Here is a 16,342-nt window from a genome sequence, read left to right on the forward strand (position 1 = left end):
CCAGCCAGTCCCTCTGTTCGGGGTCCCTGACTTACCGCAACACAGGTTTGGTATCAGGATAATGCTGGTCTCATAGCATGAGTTGGGACATGTCCCGTTTTCTTCTATTTTCAGGAAGAGTCTCTGTAGAATCAATGTTGTTTCTTCCTTAAATGTTTAGTAGAATTCACTAATTAAGCCATCTGAGTCTGGAATTTTCATTTTTGAAAGTCATAAACTATGAACTCATATACTTTGATATTGGACTATTCAGATTATTTATTTCTTCTTAACAGTATTTTATTAAGTTATGTCTCTCAAAGAATTTCACTTCATTTAAGTTGTCAAATTTATGGACATAAAGTTTTTCATAACATTCTTTTATGATCATCTCTAAATGGCTGGAAAGTCTGTAGTGATACCTTCTGTGTAGTTTCTGACATTGGTAGTTTATATTCTGTCTTTTGTTTTTGAGATAGGGTCTCACTCTGTTGCCTAGGTTGAAGTGCAGTGGCACGATCACTGCTCACGGCAGCCTTGAACTCCTGAGTGCAAGCAACCCTCCCACCTTAGCCTCCCAAAGTGCTGGGATTATAGGCATGAGCCACCGTGCCAGCCTTAGTGCTTTCTTTGAGTTTAATTTTTTTTTTTTTTTTTTTGTAGTATCTTAAGGTGGAACCTTAGATCATGAATTTGAGATCTTTTTTCTAAAATAAACATTTAAAGCTATCAGTTTCCTCTAAATACTCCTTTAGCTGTATCCCACAAATATTAACTTATTGTAATTTTATTTTCATTTAGTTCTATTTTCTAATTTCCCTTGTAATTTTCTCTACTAACTAAGGATTATTTAGAAGTTTGTTGTTTGATTTTTTTCAGAAGTATTTGAGGATTTCCCAGATATTGTTCTGAAATTGCATTCTAGTCGAATTTTGTTATTGATAGAGAACATCCTTTTTACCAGTTCTTTTATGTCTTAAAGTTTGTTTTATGGCCCAAAATATGATCTAGCTAGGTGAATGTCCCACACGCACTGGAGCAGAATGTACAACACAGAATATTGAGTGTTTGCTCCAGCGACTACAATATATATAGTGTACTTATGATATCTACTTAAAATAGTCATGTTAAATATAGGACGTTTTCAACAGCATAATTTCATTCATTTTGCTGTTGTTGTAATATAATATTGTGACTATATTAATATATGACTTTTTTATATATTATAAACCTCACAATTAGGCCAGCACGGTGGCTCATGCCTGTAATCCCAGCACTTGGGGAGGCCGAGGCTGGTGGATCACCTGAGGTCAGGAATTCAAGACTAGCTTGGCCAATGTGGTGAAACCCTGTCTCTACTAAAATTACAAAAGTACAAAAATTAGCTGGGCATGGTGGCAGGTGCCTGTAATCCCAGCTACTCAGGAGGCTGAGGCAGGAGAATTGCTTGAACCCAGGAGGCGGAGGTTGCAGTGAGCCGAGATTGTACCACTGCACTCCAGCCTGGGCAACAGAGAGAGACTGTCTCAAAAAAACCCAAAATAAATAAATAAATTAAAAAAATAAAAAAACTTCACAGTTAAAAATTTTACAATTTTTGCTTTAAATATTTGTTTGTCTCCAAAGAAATTAACAGAAGAAAAGAAGTGCGTATAATTGTGTTGAGGGTTCCCAAGACCACTCCAGGTTTGGTGATTGCTAGGTGGCCTCGCTAGACTCAGCTTGTCATCATACTCACAACTGAGATTTATTACAGTGAAAGCATACAAAGTAAAATCAGCAAAGGGAAAAGGATCATGGGACAAAGACTAGAGGAAATTAGGCAAAAACTTCCAAGAGTCCTTTCCTAGTAGAGTCACTTATGACCTGCTTAATTCCTTCAGCAGTGAGTTGTGACAGCGTGCACAAAGTATGGTCTACCAGGGAAGATTACCTGATTCTTAGAGTCCAGGGTTTTTATTGGAGGCTGGTCATGTAGACAAAATTTCAGCCACTGAAATTTCAGACTCTAGAAGAAGCAAGCAAATGTTCAACATAAACCATATTGTTTCTGCAAATAGTTTAGACACAATGAGCCATCCTTACAACTAGTGAAGTTTTAAATTACACTTCCAGATGCCAGCAAAAGGTCAACCTTGCAAGCAGGCCTTCCTACAGAGAGCAGCAATCTCTGACCTGCTATGTTCACTCTTCCGCACAATAGTCTTTCATATCTATTCACATATTTACCATTTCCAGTAGTTTTTATTCCTTCCTACAGAAGCAGGTTACCTTTTTGTGTTATTTCCATTCCCACGAAGAACTTCGTTTAACATTTCCTGTAGTGTAGGTCTGCTGGTGATGAATTTTCTCAGATGTATGTGAAATGTCTTTATTTCCTCTTCATTTTTGAAGGGTACTTTCACTGGATATAGACTTCTCAGTTGAATTTCTTTATTTTAGCCCTTTCCTGTTTATTCCATTGTCTTCTGTTCTTTATTGTTCTTCATAGAAAGTCAATGCCATTCGTACTTTCCTTCCTATGTATAATGTTGTATTAGTTCTCACACTGCTATAAAGATACTATCTGAGACTGGGTAATTTATAAAGGAAAGAGGTTTACAGTTCCACATGGCTGGGGAGGCCTCAGGAAACTTACAATCATGGTGGAAGATGAAGGAGAAGCAAGGACCTTCTTTATATGGTGGCAGGAGAGAGAAGTACAAGCAGGGGAACTGCCAGAGGCTTGCTTATAAAACCATCAGATCTTGTGAGAACTCACTCACTATCATGAGAACAGCATGGGGAAACACCCCCACGATCCAGTCACCTCCTTCCCTTGACACATGGGATTACAATTCAAGATGAAATTTGGCTGGGGATGCAGAGCCAAACCATATCAAATGTGTTGTTTTTCTCTCATTGCTTTCCATATTTTATCTTTATTTTTAGATGTCACAAGTTTGCCTATGATGTACCTGGGTGTTGTTTGTTTTTGGGGACAGAGTCTCACTCTGTTGCCCAGGCTGGAGTGCAGTGGCACGATCTTGGCTCATTGAAACCTCCGCCTCCCGGGTTCACGTGATTCTCATGCCTCAGCTTCCCAAGTAGCTGGGATTACAGGCGTGAACCACTGCACCCAGCCTTGTTTGTTTTTTATCCTGCTTGAGGTTTAGTGAACTTCTTGGATCTGTAAGTTGATGCCTTTCACCAAATTTGAAATTTTTTAGCTGTTATTTCTTTCAAATATATATTGTCTCATATTTTCTCCTGTCCTTGTAGGACTCTAATTACATATCTGCTAGACTGCTTGGTATCCATTCTCTGAGGCTCTGTTCTTTTTTTTTTTTTTTTTTAGTCTTTTTCATTTCTCTTCTTTGGATTGGATAATGTCTAGATCTATCTTCAAGTTCACTGATGCTTCTGCCATCTCCAATCTTCTTTTAATTCTTTCTAGTGAATTTTTTTTTTTTTTTGAGACAGTCTCGCTCTGTCACCCAGGCTGTAGGGTGATGGCGCAGTCTTGGCTCACCGCAACCACCATCTCCCGAGTTCAAGAAGTTCTCATGCCTTAGCCCCTGGAGTGCTGGGATTACAGGTGTGGACCACCACGCCTGGCTAATTTTTGTATTTTTAGTGGAGACAGGGTCTCACCATGTTGACTAGGCTGGTCTGGAACTCCTGACCTCAAGCGATCCACCCATCTCAGCCTCCCAAAATGCTGGGATTACAGGCATGAGCCACTGTGTCTGGCCCCAATGAATTTTTCATTTTAGTTGTTGTACTTTTAAGCTCTAGAATTTCCATTTGGCTCTTTTTTCTTTGGTTCTTTTCATAGTGTCTCTTCTGAGGTTCACGATCTGCTTACTCATTATGTGTATGTTTTCTTTTAAGTTCCTGAACACATTTCAGCTGCATTAAAGTAATTGTTTAAATTCAGGTCATCTTAGGGTCTGTTTCTATTCCCTGCTTTTTCCCCCATTGTGGATCTCATTTTCCCATTTTGTTCTTCTCATTGCTGCTGATTTTTTATTGAATAACGGACACCATAGATAATACATTGTAAAGTCTCTGGATTCTGTTGTATTTCTCTGAAGAATTTTTTTTTTTTTTTTTTTGTAGCAGGCATTTAACTTAACTGTGTTCAAAATTCCAAACCCTTATCTCCTGTTGTTGGCAACATTTATTCTTTGCTGGGTTTTATCGCATACATATGTAATTTCGTTGTCAGCCAAGGAATTTAGTGGTCAGTCAAATATTTGACTGGGTTTCATATGCAGATTTTGGGGTACCTTCTGTGGCTTCTTCTCTTGCAAGATTTCCTCTCTAACTTCTAATTTCCTGGTGATACAAGTTCTGAACATTTTGCTGTAGCTCCTCAAGCCAGTGAGGCTCTGACCTCCTGGCACTTCAAGACACACAGATTAGGTAGTGCTCTCAAGCAAAAGTTAGACTTGCAAATCTCAGAGATATAATTCCTGTATTCCAAGAGTAGATTCTTCCAGATTCTGTCTTTCTCCCTCCCCCAAATACTGTCAGACAGTATATTTTGTCCGGACTTTGTAATGTGTTATCTGCAGGGAGGTTAGTCATGTAATGGTTTCCTAAAATGTACCATATCCATTTGCTGTGCTCAGACATTTGTGATTTTTCTTTTTTTTGAGACGGAGTCTTGCTCTGTTGCCCAGGCTGGAGTGCAGTGGTGCAATCTTGGCTCACTGCAAGCTCCACCTCCTGGGTTCTAGCAATTCTTCTGCCTCAGCCTCCCAAGTAGCTGGAACTACAGGCACCTGCCACCATGCCCGGCTAGTTTTTTTGTATTTTTAGTAGAGACGGGGTTTCACCGTGTTAGCCAGGATGGTCTCAGTCTCCTGACCTTGTGATCTGCCTGCCTCGGCCTCCCAAAGTCCCAAAGTGCTGGGATTACAGGCGTGAGCTACCACGCCTGGCCTCTGATAGTTTTTTAAGGGCCATAAAATAATCTGTTACCTGGAGATAGGTTGGAATGGAATGAGTAAAATACTGGACGTAGGGTGTCAGGCCATTGTAGCAGAGCAGGCAATACGTGTTGTGAAAATCTATGACTGTTACTATATTATATTAATAGATCAAACATATAGTTTTCTACAAAATATAGAATTCTATTTTCTCGTATAAATCTGTAGAAATAGTATAAAAATAAAAATGTGGTTGTCCATTGCTGGAATTATATGAATGAGATAGTATACAGCTTACTTTTAGTTAGGCTAACACAATTTTTTTTTTTTGTACATCAAGAGTTTCCTAAAGTGTTGATACTGCTGAGACCTTTCTTGACTTCTTTTATTCATCCCTGAAAAAATCATGTAAATAGTAAATGAAGACTGGAGAAAAAATTCAAAATGAAAAACTCTTTCATAAATACATTTTTGTCCTCTTTTAAAGTAATTGAAGATACTTTTTGGTCTCTTCCTGTCATTTTCTCAAGACTCAAAATTGGCAAAACTAGAATTTATATAAGAGACTACAAATAAGTGACAGAGAACCCTGAAAGCTTTTTGGCAGCTACTGTATCCATAATGATTTAGTCATGTGACTTGAATTTATGGTTCTTGCCTTCCAAATGGCAGCCCTTGCTTGGGAGAGCTTTGAGGTTCAAGAATGCTGAAACGGTGGAATATGGGCCAAGGAACTTTTTCTGTGGGTATTACACTTGACATTTAGTTCATTAATTTTAAGTTTGGATCGCAATGGGTTAATCTATATGTCTTAAAAAATTTTCAAATCTGTTTCCTTTTTTCAGGTCATAAATAAAGTTCATCTTAAGGCAAATCATGTAGTCAAGAGAGATGTTGATGAGCATTTAAGAATCAAGACTGTCTATGATAAGAGTGTTGAAGAGTAAGTACACCATTGTATTGTCGTCTTTTTCATTATTAATCTAAATGTTAAAGATATTTTTGTCTGTTACCTGAAGTTCTAAAAATCCATAGATAAAACTTAAAAAGGACTAGTGTAGCTTCAAAGTGGAATTAAGCTGAAAATGCATTTTAGTCTGAAAATATGAAAGCCATGGGATATGATTAAAGTCTATACGTTATGAATAATTTTCTTTTACCATCTTCCTTTCCTGGTCAATCATGAATAATTTAAACAGAACAAATGTGGATCTACTTGGATGTGGACAGTAACACACCTGGAAGGTACTCTTCAATAAGTACTAGTGTTACCGGAAAGAGGTCTGGCCCAGACTCCAGGAGAGGGTTCTTGGATCTCTCACGAGAAAGAATTAGAAGCAAATCCATAGAGTAAAGTGAAAGCAAGGTTATTAGAAAAGTAAAGGAATAAAAGAATGGCTGCTCCATAGAGTAGGCCCAAGGCCTGCTGGTTGCCCATTTTTATGGTTATTTCTTGATTACATGTGCTGTGCCTCTGAGAGGTAATCCTTATGTGTTTATGTCATTATTTTCAGGTTGCTCCCTGAGAAAAAGAATCTTGTAAAGGTACGTAATAAATACTCAGAACTTGAATTGGACACTTAAAATTTTTTTGCATGCAAATTCTACTTCAGTAAAGAAAAATATATACATGACTTTTGTGACTGAGTGAAAGGTGTTGGTAGTGAAAGTGTTGATCGTTTCACAAAAGGTGTCTTTGTGATGCTCTCATGAAAACTTTATTGGTATTTGGCATTAGTCATTTTTTTATAATTTGATAATCTTCTCGTTTTTCTGCTTGCTTTCTGAAGTTTTTGGGGAGCAAATCATGCAGAGAATAGGGTGAAAAACAATTTTTGAAACACATTGACAACACTGTTCTCTTGGTGGAAATGTTTATTTTCCTGAGGATTGATTGACCTGGTAACCACATCAGATTTTTTTTTTTTTTTTTTTTTTTTTTTTTTTTTTTTTTTTTTTGAGACGGAGTCTTTCTCTGTCCCCCAGGCTGGAGTGCGGTGGCGCGATCTCGGCTCACCGCAACCTCCACCTCCTGGATTCACGACATTCTCCTGCCTCAGCCTCCCAAGTAGCTGGGACCACAGGCGCCCACCAACACGCCCGGCTAATTTTTTTGTATTTTTTACTAGAGACGGGGTTTCACCGTGTTAGCCAGGATGGTCTCGATCTCCTGACCTCGTGATCCACCCGCCTCGGCCTCCCAAAGTGCTGGGATTACAGGCTTGAGCCACCGCACCCGGCCACCACATCAGATTTTTAACTGTGTGGAGACACACACACACGCACACATGCACACACACATGCACACACATAAAGCCAGTTCACTATGGGCCACAGAAATTGGTGAGTTTAATTAAAGGTAAGATTTTCTTAACATAAACTATCTTAGTATTGGAATCATCCAAGTCAGTCCATCATTCATAGTAATCTAGATTAATAGTTGAGATATATCGCAGTTTTGTTAAAGATGTAGTATTGAAGGAAATTAATATTTAATTAAAAATAAAAAGTTGAGATATATGTTTTCTGGCTTTCCATTTAAATGGGGCTAGGGAAGGAAATTTCTGCCTAATGCTGTTTTCCCAAGCTGAACTAGAAAATGGGAGAAATTCTTTTCCTCCTAGACTTACTCTCTTCCTACCCCTTGCCATACAACCTTGGCTAACTAGTATCTGTATTCCAGAGTTATAAAGCTTTTTTTCATTACTATCCTGTGTTTGCTTCTTTTAAATATAATTTATCTCTTCCTTATAATTCTGTTTCTTTTTTTGTTAACTTTTATTTAGAACAAGCTTTTCCCACAAGCAATTTCTTATTTGGAGAAGACTTTTCAGGTCCGTCGACCTGCGGGCACTATTTTACTTAGCAGGTATGTCACATGAAACACAGATCATTTTCTTCAGCCGTTTAGTACTCTGCCTTTCCCATTCTATGAACATGGCAAGGTACGAAACTTATACTAGAATTTTATTATGCTTGTTCTTAGGGACCTAACTGCAAGGTATTTAAAAAGAATAAAAAAGCGCCTGCTGGATAATCATTCTTTCCCTGACCTTTCATTGTGAGATGGTCTACTGAATTTTTTCTGGGTGTAGTTGTCCTCTGTTCTCCAGATCACCTTTTTCCCTCTTTCATGTGGATACAGTGTTGGCTTTATGAAGTATTTGGGTGTTTAAAAACCCAAATCAAGAGGATTTCCTATAGAACCCAAATTCTTTCTTAGCTACTTTCCTAACTAAAATAGTAACATTATTAATGAAGTAATATAGCAGCTACCAGTTGGTTTCCATGTTTTTAACTGCTATAAAATATTCTCTTTTTTGTATTTAAACTTTGATGTACAAATGGACTGAAGACAATGTGCAACAAACCAATACCTCCGGAAGGAAAACGATCCTCACAGGTACTGCACCGGGGAGTGTGCGGCGCACACAAAGTGCGGCCCCGTTACTGTTCCCGAGGAGCATCTCCAGGTACTTCACCTGCTCTTGGCAGTGATTTTACACTTGAGACTTTGAATTTGCAAGTGTCACAAAATTTTTACAGATTCAAGTTCAGAGGCTTAGTAGCTTCCTTGGTCTACAAAAAGTAATCACAGATATGCTGATTTTATTCTTTCATTAGCTTTCAAGTGAGTTCAATGGTATTTTCTTTCTTCACTCCTCCCCACAGGCCTCCCTGCCTCTGTTTATCTTGGTCTGCTGAATCAGTTTAGCTTAGAACGTTATCTTGTCTTCCAAAATATCTTTTAGCAAGGCATATACCTCAGTTTTTTAAAGGACAGTCTGACGTCTCTTACGATAAAAAATATGTATGCTTCAACCCAACCTAGAAATTTATTCCACAAAATACTAATGGCTACGTAATATATGTTTAAAGGTGTTCTTTGCAAAACTATAAATATGCTTATTTAGGGTATTAGTTAAGTTATGGTATAACCACGTAGTAGAATACTGTGCAGTTGTTAAAAAGTGAAGGAAATCTCTATGTACTGACTTGGAAAGATATTTCAGCTCTTACATGAAAAAAAGGTTGTGAATCAGTATGCACAGTTAGCCCATTTTATTTGAAAGTATAGAAACACAGACAATAAATAATGATCAAACAATCTGGAAGTATACACACGTTAAATCTGGATACATATAAAAATTATCAAACAATCTGGAAGTATACACATGTTAAATCTGGATACATATAAAATGTTTATCGTTTCTTTAAGAGATTGTTGGGGAAAGTGCTTTTCTTTCATAAGTTATGGAGATTTTTGTGATGTTCTGATTTTTCGTATTGAACATCTATTACTTATATCAAAAAAATAAAAAATTTAGGCCGGACACAGTAGCTTACACCTGTAGTCCCAGTACTTTGGGAGGCTGAGTCAGGCAGATTGCTTGACTCCAGGAGTTTAAGACTAGCCTTGGCAACATTTTGAAACCCTGTCTCTACAAAACGTACCGAAAGTTAGCCAGGAGTGGTGTTGTGCACCTGTGGTCCCAGCCACTTGGGAGGCTGTGGTGGGAGGATTGCCTGAGCTGGGGACTTGGAGATTGCAGTGAGCTATGATCTTCCCACTGTACTCCAACCTGGGTGACAGAGTGAGACCCTGTCTCAAAAATAAATAGATAAATAAGAATATCTCAGACTGCCTAAGCTAAGCCATTGCTTAATAAAAAGGTCAGGCACAGTGGCTCACGCCTGTAATCCCAGCACTTTGGGGAGCTGAGGTGGGCGGATCACCTGAGGTCAGGAGTTCAAGACCAGCCTGGGCAACATGGTGAAACCTTCTCTCTACTAAAAATACAAAAGTTATCTGGGCATGGTGGCGGGTGCCTATAGACCCAGTTCCTCAGGAGGCTGAGGCAGGAGAAGCTTGAACCCAGGAGGCGGAAGTTGCAGTGAGCCCAGGTCACACCACTGCACTCCAGCCTGGGCAACAGAGCAAGACTCCGACTCTGGCTCAAAACAAAACAAAACTAAACTAAATAAATAAATAAGAATACAGCATATTGTCATTCACCATAGTCACTGTGCTTTACAATACATCTCTTGAACTTATTCCTTCTAACTATAAACATGTATTCTTTGACCAACATCTCCTCAGCTCCCACTCCCTAAAGTAATTGATTTTAAAAATTATAAATGCATGTGTTAGAGAAGGAAGAATAAACAATGTGTATTTTCTATTAAATGAAATGAGAATTTGTTTTTTTCACTCTACAAGCATTGCTTACACCTTAAAAATAATAATTTACTGATTTTTCTGTTTCTAATTTGGAGATTATGATTACTTGGGAATTTTGATAGAAGTACCTTTCAAAAAAGCAACCATTACAGAGGCAAATAAGATTTGCTGGACAAGGTGCGGTGACTCACGCCTGTAATCCCTAATCCCTGTACTTTGGGAGGCCAAGATGGGAGGATTGCTTGAGGCCAGGAGTTCGAGACCAGCCTGGTCAATATAGTGAGACCCCCGTCTATATATATTAAAAAAATTTTGAGTGGAGCCAAGATGGCCGAATAGGAACAGCTCCGGTCTACAGCTCCCAGCGTGAGCAACACAGAAGACGGGTGATTTCTGCATTTCCATCTGAGGTACCGGGTTCATCTCACTATGGAGTGCCAGAGAGTGGGCGCAGGACAGTGGGTGCAGCGCACCGTGCACGAGCCGAAGCAGGGCGAGGCATTGCCTCACTAGGGAAGTGTAAGGGGTCAGGGAGTTCCCTTCCTAGTCAAAGAAAGGGGTGACAGATGGCACCTGGAAAATCGGGTCACTCCCACCCTAATACTGTGCTTTTCTGACGGGCTTAAAAAAAGGCACACCAGGAGATTATATCCCGCATCTGGCTTGGAGGGTCCTACGCCCACGGAGTCTCGCTGATTGCTAGCACAGCAGTCTGAGATTAAACTGCAAGGTGGCAGTGAGGCTGGGGGAGGGGTGTCCACCATTGCCTAGGCTTGCTTAGGTAAACAAAGCAGCCGGGAAGCTCAAACTGGGTGGAGCCCACCACAGCTCAAGGAGGCCTGCCTGCCTCTGTAGGCTCCACCTCTGGGGGCAGGGCACAGACAAACGAAAAGACAGCAGTAACCTCTGCAGACTTAAATGTCCCTGCCTGACAGCTTTGAAGAGAGTAGTGGTTCTCCCAGCACGTAGCTGGAGATTTGAGAACGGGCAGACTGCCTGCTCAAGTGAGTCCCTGACCCCCGAGCAGCCTAACTGGGAGGCACCCCCCAGTAGGGGCAGAATGACACCTCACACGGCTGGGTACTCCTCTGAGACAAAACTTCCAGAGGAACGATCAGGCAGCAGCATTCACGTTTCACAAAAAATCCGCTGTTCTGCAGCCACTGCTGCTGACACCTAGGCAAACAGGGTCTGGAGTGGACCTCTAGCAAAGTCCAGCAGACCTGCAGCTGAGGGTCCTGTCTGGTAGAAGGAAAACTAACAAACAGAAAGGACATCCACACCAAAAACCCATCTGTACATCACCATCATCAAAGACCAAAAGTAGATAAAACCACAAAGATGGGGAGAAAACAGAGCAGAAAAACTGGAAACTCTAAAAAGCAGAGTGCCTCTCCTCCTCCAAAGGGACGTGGTTCCTCACCAGCAACGGAACAAAGCTGGACAGAGAATGACTTTGACGAGTTGAGAGAAGAAGGCCTCAGACAATCAAACTACTCTGAGCTATAGGAGGAAATTCAAGCCAAAGGCAAAGAAGTTAAAAACTTTGAAAAAGAATTAGACGAATGTATAACTAGAATAACCAATACAGAGAAGTGCTTAAAGGAGCTGATGGAGATGAAAGCCAAGGCTCGAGAACTACGTGAAGAATGCAGAAGCCTCAGGAGCCGATGCGATCAACTGGAAGAAAGGGTATCAGTGATGGAAGATAAAATGAATGAAATGAAGCGAGAAGAGAAGTCTAGAGAAAAAAAAATAAAAAGAAATGAACAAAGCCTCCGAGAAATAAGGGATTATGTGAAAAGACCAAATCTATGTCTGATTGGTGTACCTGAAAGTGACGGGGAGAATGGAACCAAGTTGGAAAACACTCTGCAGGGTATCATCCAGGAGAACTTCCCCAATCTAGCAAGGCAGGCCAACATTCAAATTCAGGAAATACAGAGAACACCGCAAAGATACTCCTCAAGAAGAGCAACTCCAAGACACATAATTGTCAGATTCACCAAAGTTGAAATGAAGGAAAAAATGTTAAGAGCAGCCAGAGAGAAAGGTCAGGTTACCCACAAAGGGAAGCCCATCAGACTAACAGCGGATCCCTCAGCAGAAACTCTACAAGCCAGAAGAGAGTGGGGGCCAATATTCAACATTCTCAAAAGAATTTTCAACCCAGAATTTCATATCCAGCCAAACTAAGCTTCATAAGTGAAGGAGAAATAAAATACTTTACAGACAAGCAAATGCTGAGAGATTTTGTCACCACCAGGCCTTCCCTAAAAGAGCTCCTGAAGGAAGCACTAAACATGGAAAGGAACAAACAGTACCAGCCACTGCAAAATCATGCCAAATTGTAAAGACCATCAAGGCTAGGAAGAAACTGCATCAACTAATGAGCAAAATAACCAGCTAACATCATAATGACAGGATCAAATTCACACATAACAATATTAACTTTAAATGTAAATGGACTAAATGCTCCAATTAAAAGACACAGACTGGCAAATTGGATAAAGAGTCAAGACCCATCAGTGTGCTGTATTCAGGAAACCCATCTCATGTGTGGAGACACACATAGGCTCAAAATAAAAGGATGGAGGAAGATCTACCAAGCAAATGGAAAACAAAAAAAGGCAGGAGTTGCAATCCTAGTTGCTGATAAAACAGACTTTAATCCAACAAAGATCAAAAGAGACAAGGCCATTACATAATGGTAAAGGGATCAATTCAACAAGAAGGGCTAACTATCCTAAATATATATGCACCCAATACAGGAGCACCCAGATTCATAAAGCAAGTCCTTAGTGACCTACAAAGAGACTTAGACTCCCACACAATAATAATGGGAGACTTTAACGCCCCACTGTCAACATTAGACAGATCAACGAGACAGAAAGTTAACAAGGATACCCAGGAATTGAACTCAGCTGTGCACCAAGCAGACCTAATAGACACCTACAGAACTCTCCACCCCAAATCAACAGAATATACATTTTTTTCAGCACCACACCACACCTATTGCAAAATTGACCACATAGTTAGAAGTAAAGCTCTCCTCAGCAAATGTAAAAGAACAGAAATTATAACAAACTGTCTTTCAGACCACAGTGCAATCAAACTAGAACTCAGGATTAAGAAACTCACTCAAAACCGCTCAACTACGTGGAAACTGAACAATCTGCTTCTGAATGACTACTGGATACACAACGAAATGAAGGCAGAAATAAAGATGTTCTTTGAAACAAACGAGAACAAATATACAACATACCAGAAACTCTGGGACACATTCAAAGCAGTGTGTAGAGGGAAATTTATAGCACTAAATGCCCACAAGAAAAAGCAGGAAAGATCCAAAATTGACACCCTAACATCACAATTAAAAGAACTAGAAAAGCAAGAGCAAACACATTCAAAAGCTAGCAGAAGGCAAGAAATAACTAAAATCAGAGCAGAACTGAAGGAAATAGAGACACAAAAAACCCTTAAAAAATTAATGAATCCAGGAGCTGGTTTTTTGAAAAGATCAACAAAATTGATAGACTGCTAGCAAGACTAATAAAAAAGAGAGAAGAATCAAATAGATGCAATAAAAAATGATAAAGGGGATATCACCACCGATCCCACAGAAATACAATCTACCATCAGAGAATACTACAAACACCTCTATGCAAATAAACTAGAAAACCTAGAAGAAATGGATAAATTCCTCGACACATACACCCTCCCAAGACTAAACCAGGAAGAAGTTGAATCTCTGAATAGATCAATAACAGGCTGTGAAATTGTGGCAATAATCAATAGCTTACCAACCAAAAAGAGTCCAGGACCAGATGGATTCACAGCCGAATTCTACCAGAGGTACAAGGAGGAACTGGTACCATTCCTTCTGAAACTATTCCAATCAATAGAAAAAGCGGGAATCCTCCCTAACTCATTTTATGAGGCCAGCATCATCCTGATACCAAAGCCTGGCAGAGACACAACAAAAAAAAGAGAATTTTAGACCAATATCCTCAATGAACATTGATGCAAAAATCCTCAATAAAATACTGGCAAACCAAATCCAGCAGCACATCAAAAAGCTTATCCACCATGATTAAGTGGGCTTCATCCCTGGGATGCAAGGCTGGTTCAACATATGCAAATTAATAAATGTAATCCAGCATATAAACAGAACTAGAGACAAAAACCGCATGATTATCTCAATAGATGCAGAAAAGGCCTTTGACAAAATTCAACAACCTTTCATGCTAAAAACTCTCAATAAATTAGGTATTGATGGGACATATCTCAAAATAATAAGAGCTATCTATGACAAACCCACAGCCAATATCATACTGAATGGGCAAAAACTGGAAGCATTCCCTTTGAAAACTGGCACAAGACAGGGATGCCCTCTCACCACTCCTATTCAACATAGTGTTGGAAGTTCTGGCCAGGGCAATTAGGCAGGAGAAGGAAATAAAGGGTATTCAATTAGGAAAAGAGGAAGTCAAATTGTCCCTGTTTGCAGATGACATGATTGTATATCTAGAAAACCCCATTGTCTCAGCCCAAAGTCTCCTTAAGCTGATAAGCAACTTCAGCAAAGTCTCAGGATACAAAATCAATGTACAAAAATCACAAGCATTCCTGTACACCAATAACAGACAAACAGAGAGCCAAATCATGAGTGAACCCCCATTCACAATTGCTTCAAAGAGAATAAAATACCTAGGAATCCAACTTACAAGGGACGTGAAGGACCTCTTCAAGGAGAACTACAAACCACTGCTCAATGAAATAAAAGAGGATACAAACAAATGGAAGAACATTCCATGCTCATGGGTTAGAAGAATCAATATCGTGAAAATGGCCATACTGCCCAAGGTAATTTATAGATTCAATGCCATCCCCATCAAGCTACCAATGACTTTCTTCACAGAATTGGAAAAAACTACTTTAAAGTTCCCATGGAACCAAAAAAGAGCCCGCATTGCCAAGTCAATCCTTACCCAAAAGAACAAAGCTAGAGGCATCACGCTACCTGACTTCAAACTATACTACAAAGCTACAGTAACCAAAACAGCATGGTACTGGTACCACAACAGAGACATAGATCAATGGAACAGAACAGAGCCCTCAGAAATAACGCCACATATCTACAACTATCTGATCTTTGACAAACCTGACAAAAACGAGCAATGGAGAAAGGATTCCCTATTTAATAAATGGTTCTGGGAAAACTGGCTAGCCATATGTAGAAAGCTGAAATTGGATCCCTTCCTTACACCTTATACAAAAATTAATTCAAGATGGATTAAAGACTTACATGTTAGACCTAAAACCATAAAAACCATAGAAGAAAACCTAGGCATTACCATTCAAGACATAGGCATGGGCAAGGACTTCATGTCTAAAACACCAAAAGCAATGGCAACAAAAGCCAAAATTGATGAATGGGATCTAATTAAACTAAAGAACTTCTGCACAGCAAAAGAAACTACCATCAGAGTGAACAGGCAACCTACAAAATGGGAGAAAATTTTTGCAACCTACTCATCTGACAAAGGGCTAATATCCAGAATCTACAATGAACTCAAACAAATTTACAAGAAAAAAACAACCTCATCAAAAAGTGGGTGAAGGACATGAACAGACACTTGTCAAAAGAAGACATTTATGCAGCCAAAAAACACATGAAAAAATGCTCATCATCACTGGCCATCAGAGAAATGCAAATCAAAACCACAATGAGATACCATCTCACACCAGTTAGAATGGCCATCATTAAAAAGTCAGGAAACAACAGGTGCTGGAGAGGATGTGGAGAAATAGGAACACTTTTACACTGTTGGTGGGACTGTAAACTAGTTCAACCATTGTGGAAGTCAGTGTGGCGATTCCTCAGGGATCTAGAACTAGAAATACCATTTGACCCAGCCATCCCATTACTGGGTATATACCCAAAGGACTATAAATCATGCTGCTATAAAGACACATGCACATGTATGTTTATTGCGGCAGTATTCACAATAGCAGACTTGGAACCAACCCAAATGTCCAACAACGATAGACTGGATTAAGAAAATGTGGCACATATACACCACGGAATACTATGCTGCCATAAAAAATGATGAGTTCATGTCCTTTGTAGGGACATGGATGAAACTGGAAATCATCATTCTCAGTAAACTATCGCAAGGTCAAAAAACCAAACACCGCATGTTCTCACTCATAGGTGGGAATTGAACAATGAGAACTCATGGACACAGGAAGGGGAACATCA

At 39.6% G+C, this 16,342-nt stretch overlaps 1 protein-coding gene across 4 annotated transcripts in view; it reads left to right on the forward strand.

Moving 5' to 3' along the window:
• Window positions 1-16,342, forward strand: part of LMLN (leishmanolysin like peptidase) — a 91,790-nt gene that overhangs the window by 8,291 nt on the left and 67,157 nt on the right. For all 4 annotated transcript variants that reach the window (XM_058426647.1, XM_058426648.1, XM_058426649.1 and 1 more), the window contains exons 2-5: window positions 5,741-5,838; window positions 6,410-6,440; window positions 7,682-7,764; window positions 8,251-8,368. In XM_058426647.1, the coding sequence (XP_058282630.1) occupies window positions 5,741-5,838; window positions 6,410-6,440; window positions 7,682-7,764; window positions 8,251-8,368 (330 nt within the window). The remainder of the gene's footprint in view (window positions 1-5,740; window positions 5,839-6,409; window positions 6,441-7,681; window positions 7,765-8,250; window positions 8,369-16,342) is intronic.

This window comes from Hylobates moloch, unplaced genomic scaffold, assembly GCF_009828535.3.
Source record: "Hylobates moloch isolate HMO894 unplaced genomic scaffold, HMol_V3 SCAFFOLD_13, whole genome shotgun sequence".
NCBI lineage: Eukaryota > Metazoa > Chordata > Mammalia > Primates > Hylobatidae > Hylobates > Hylobates moloch.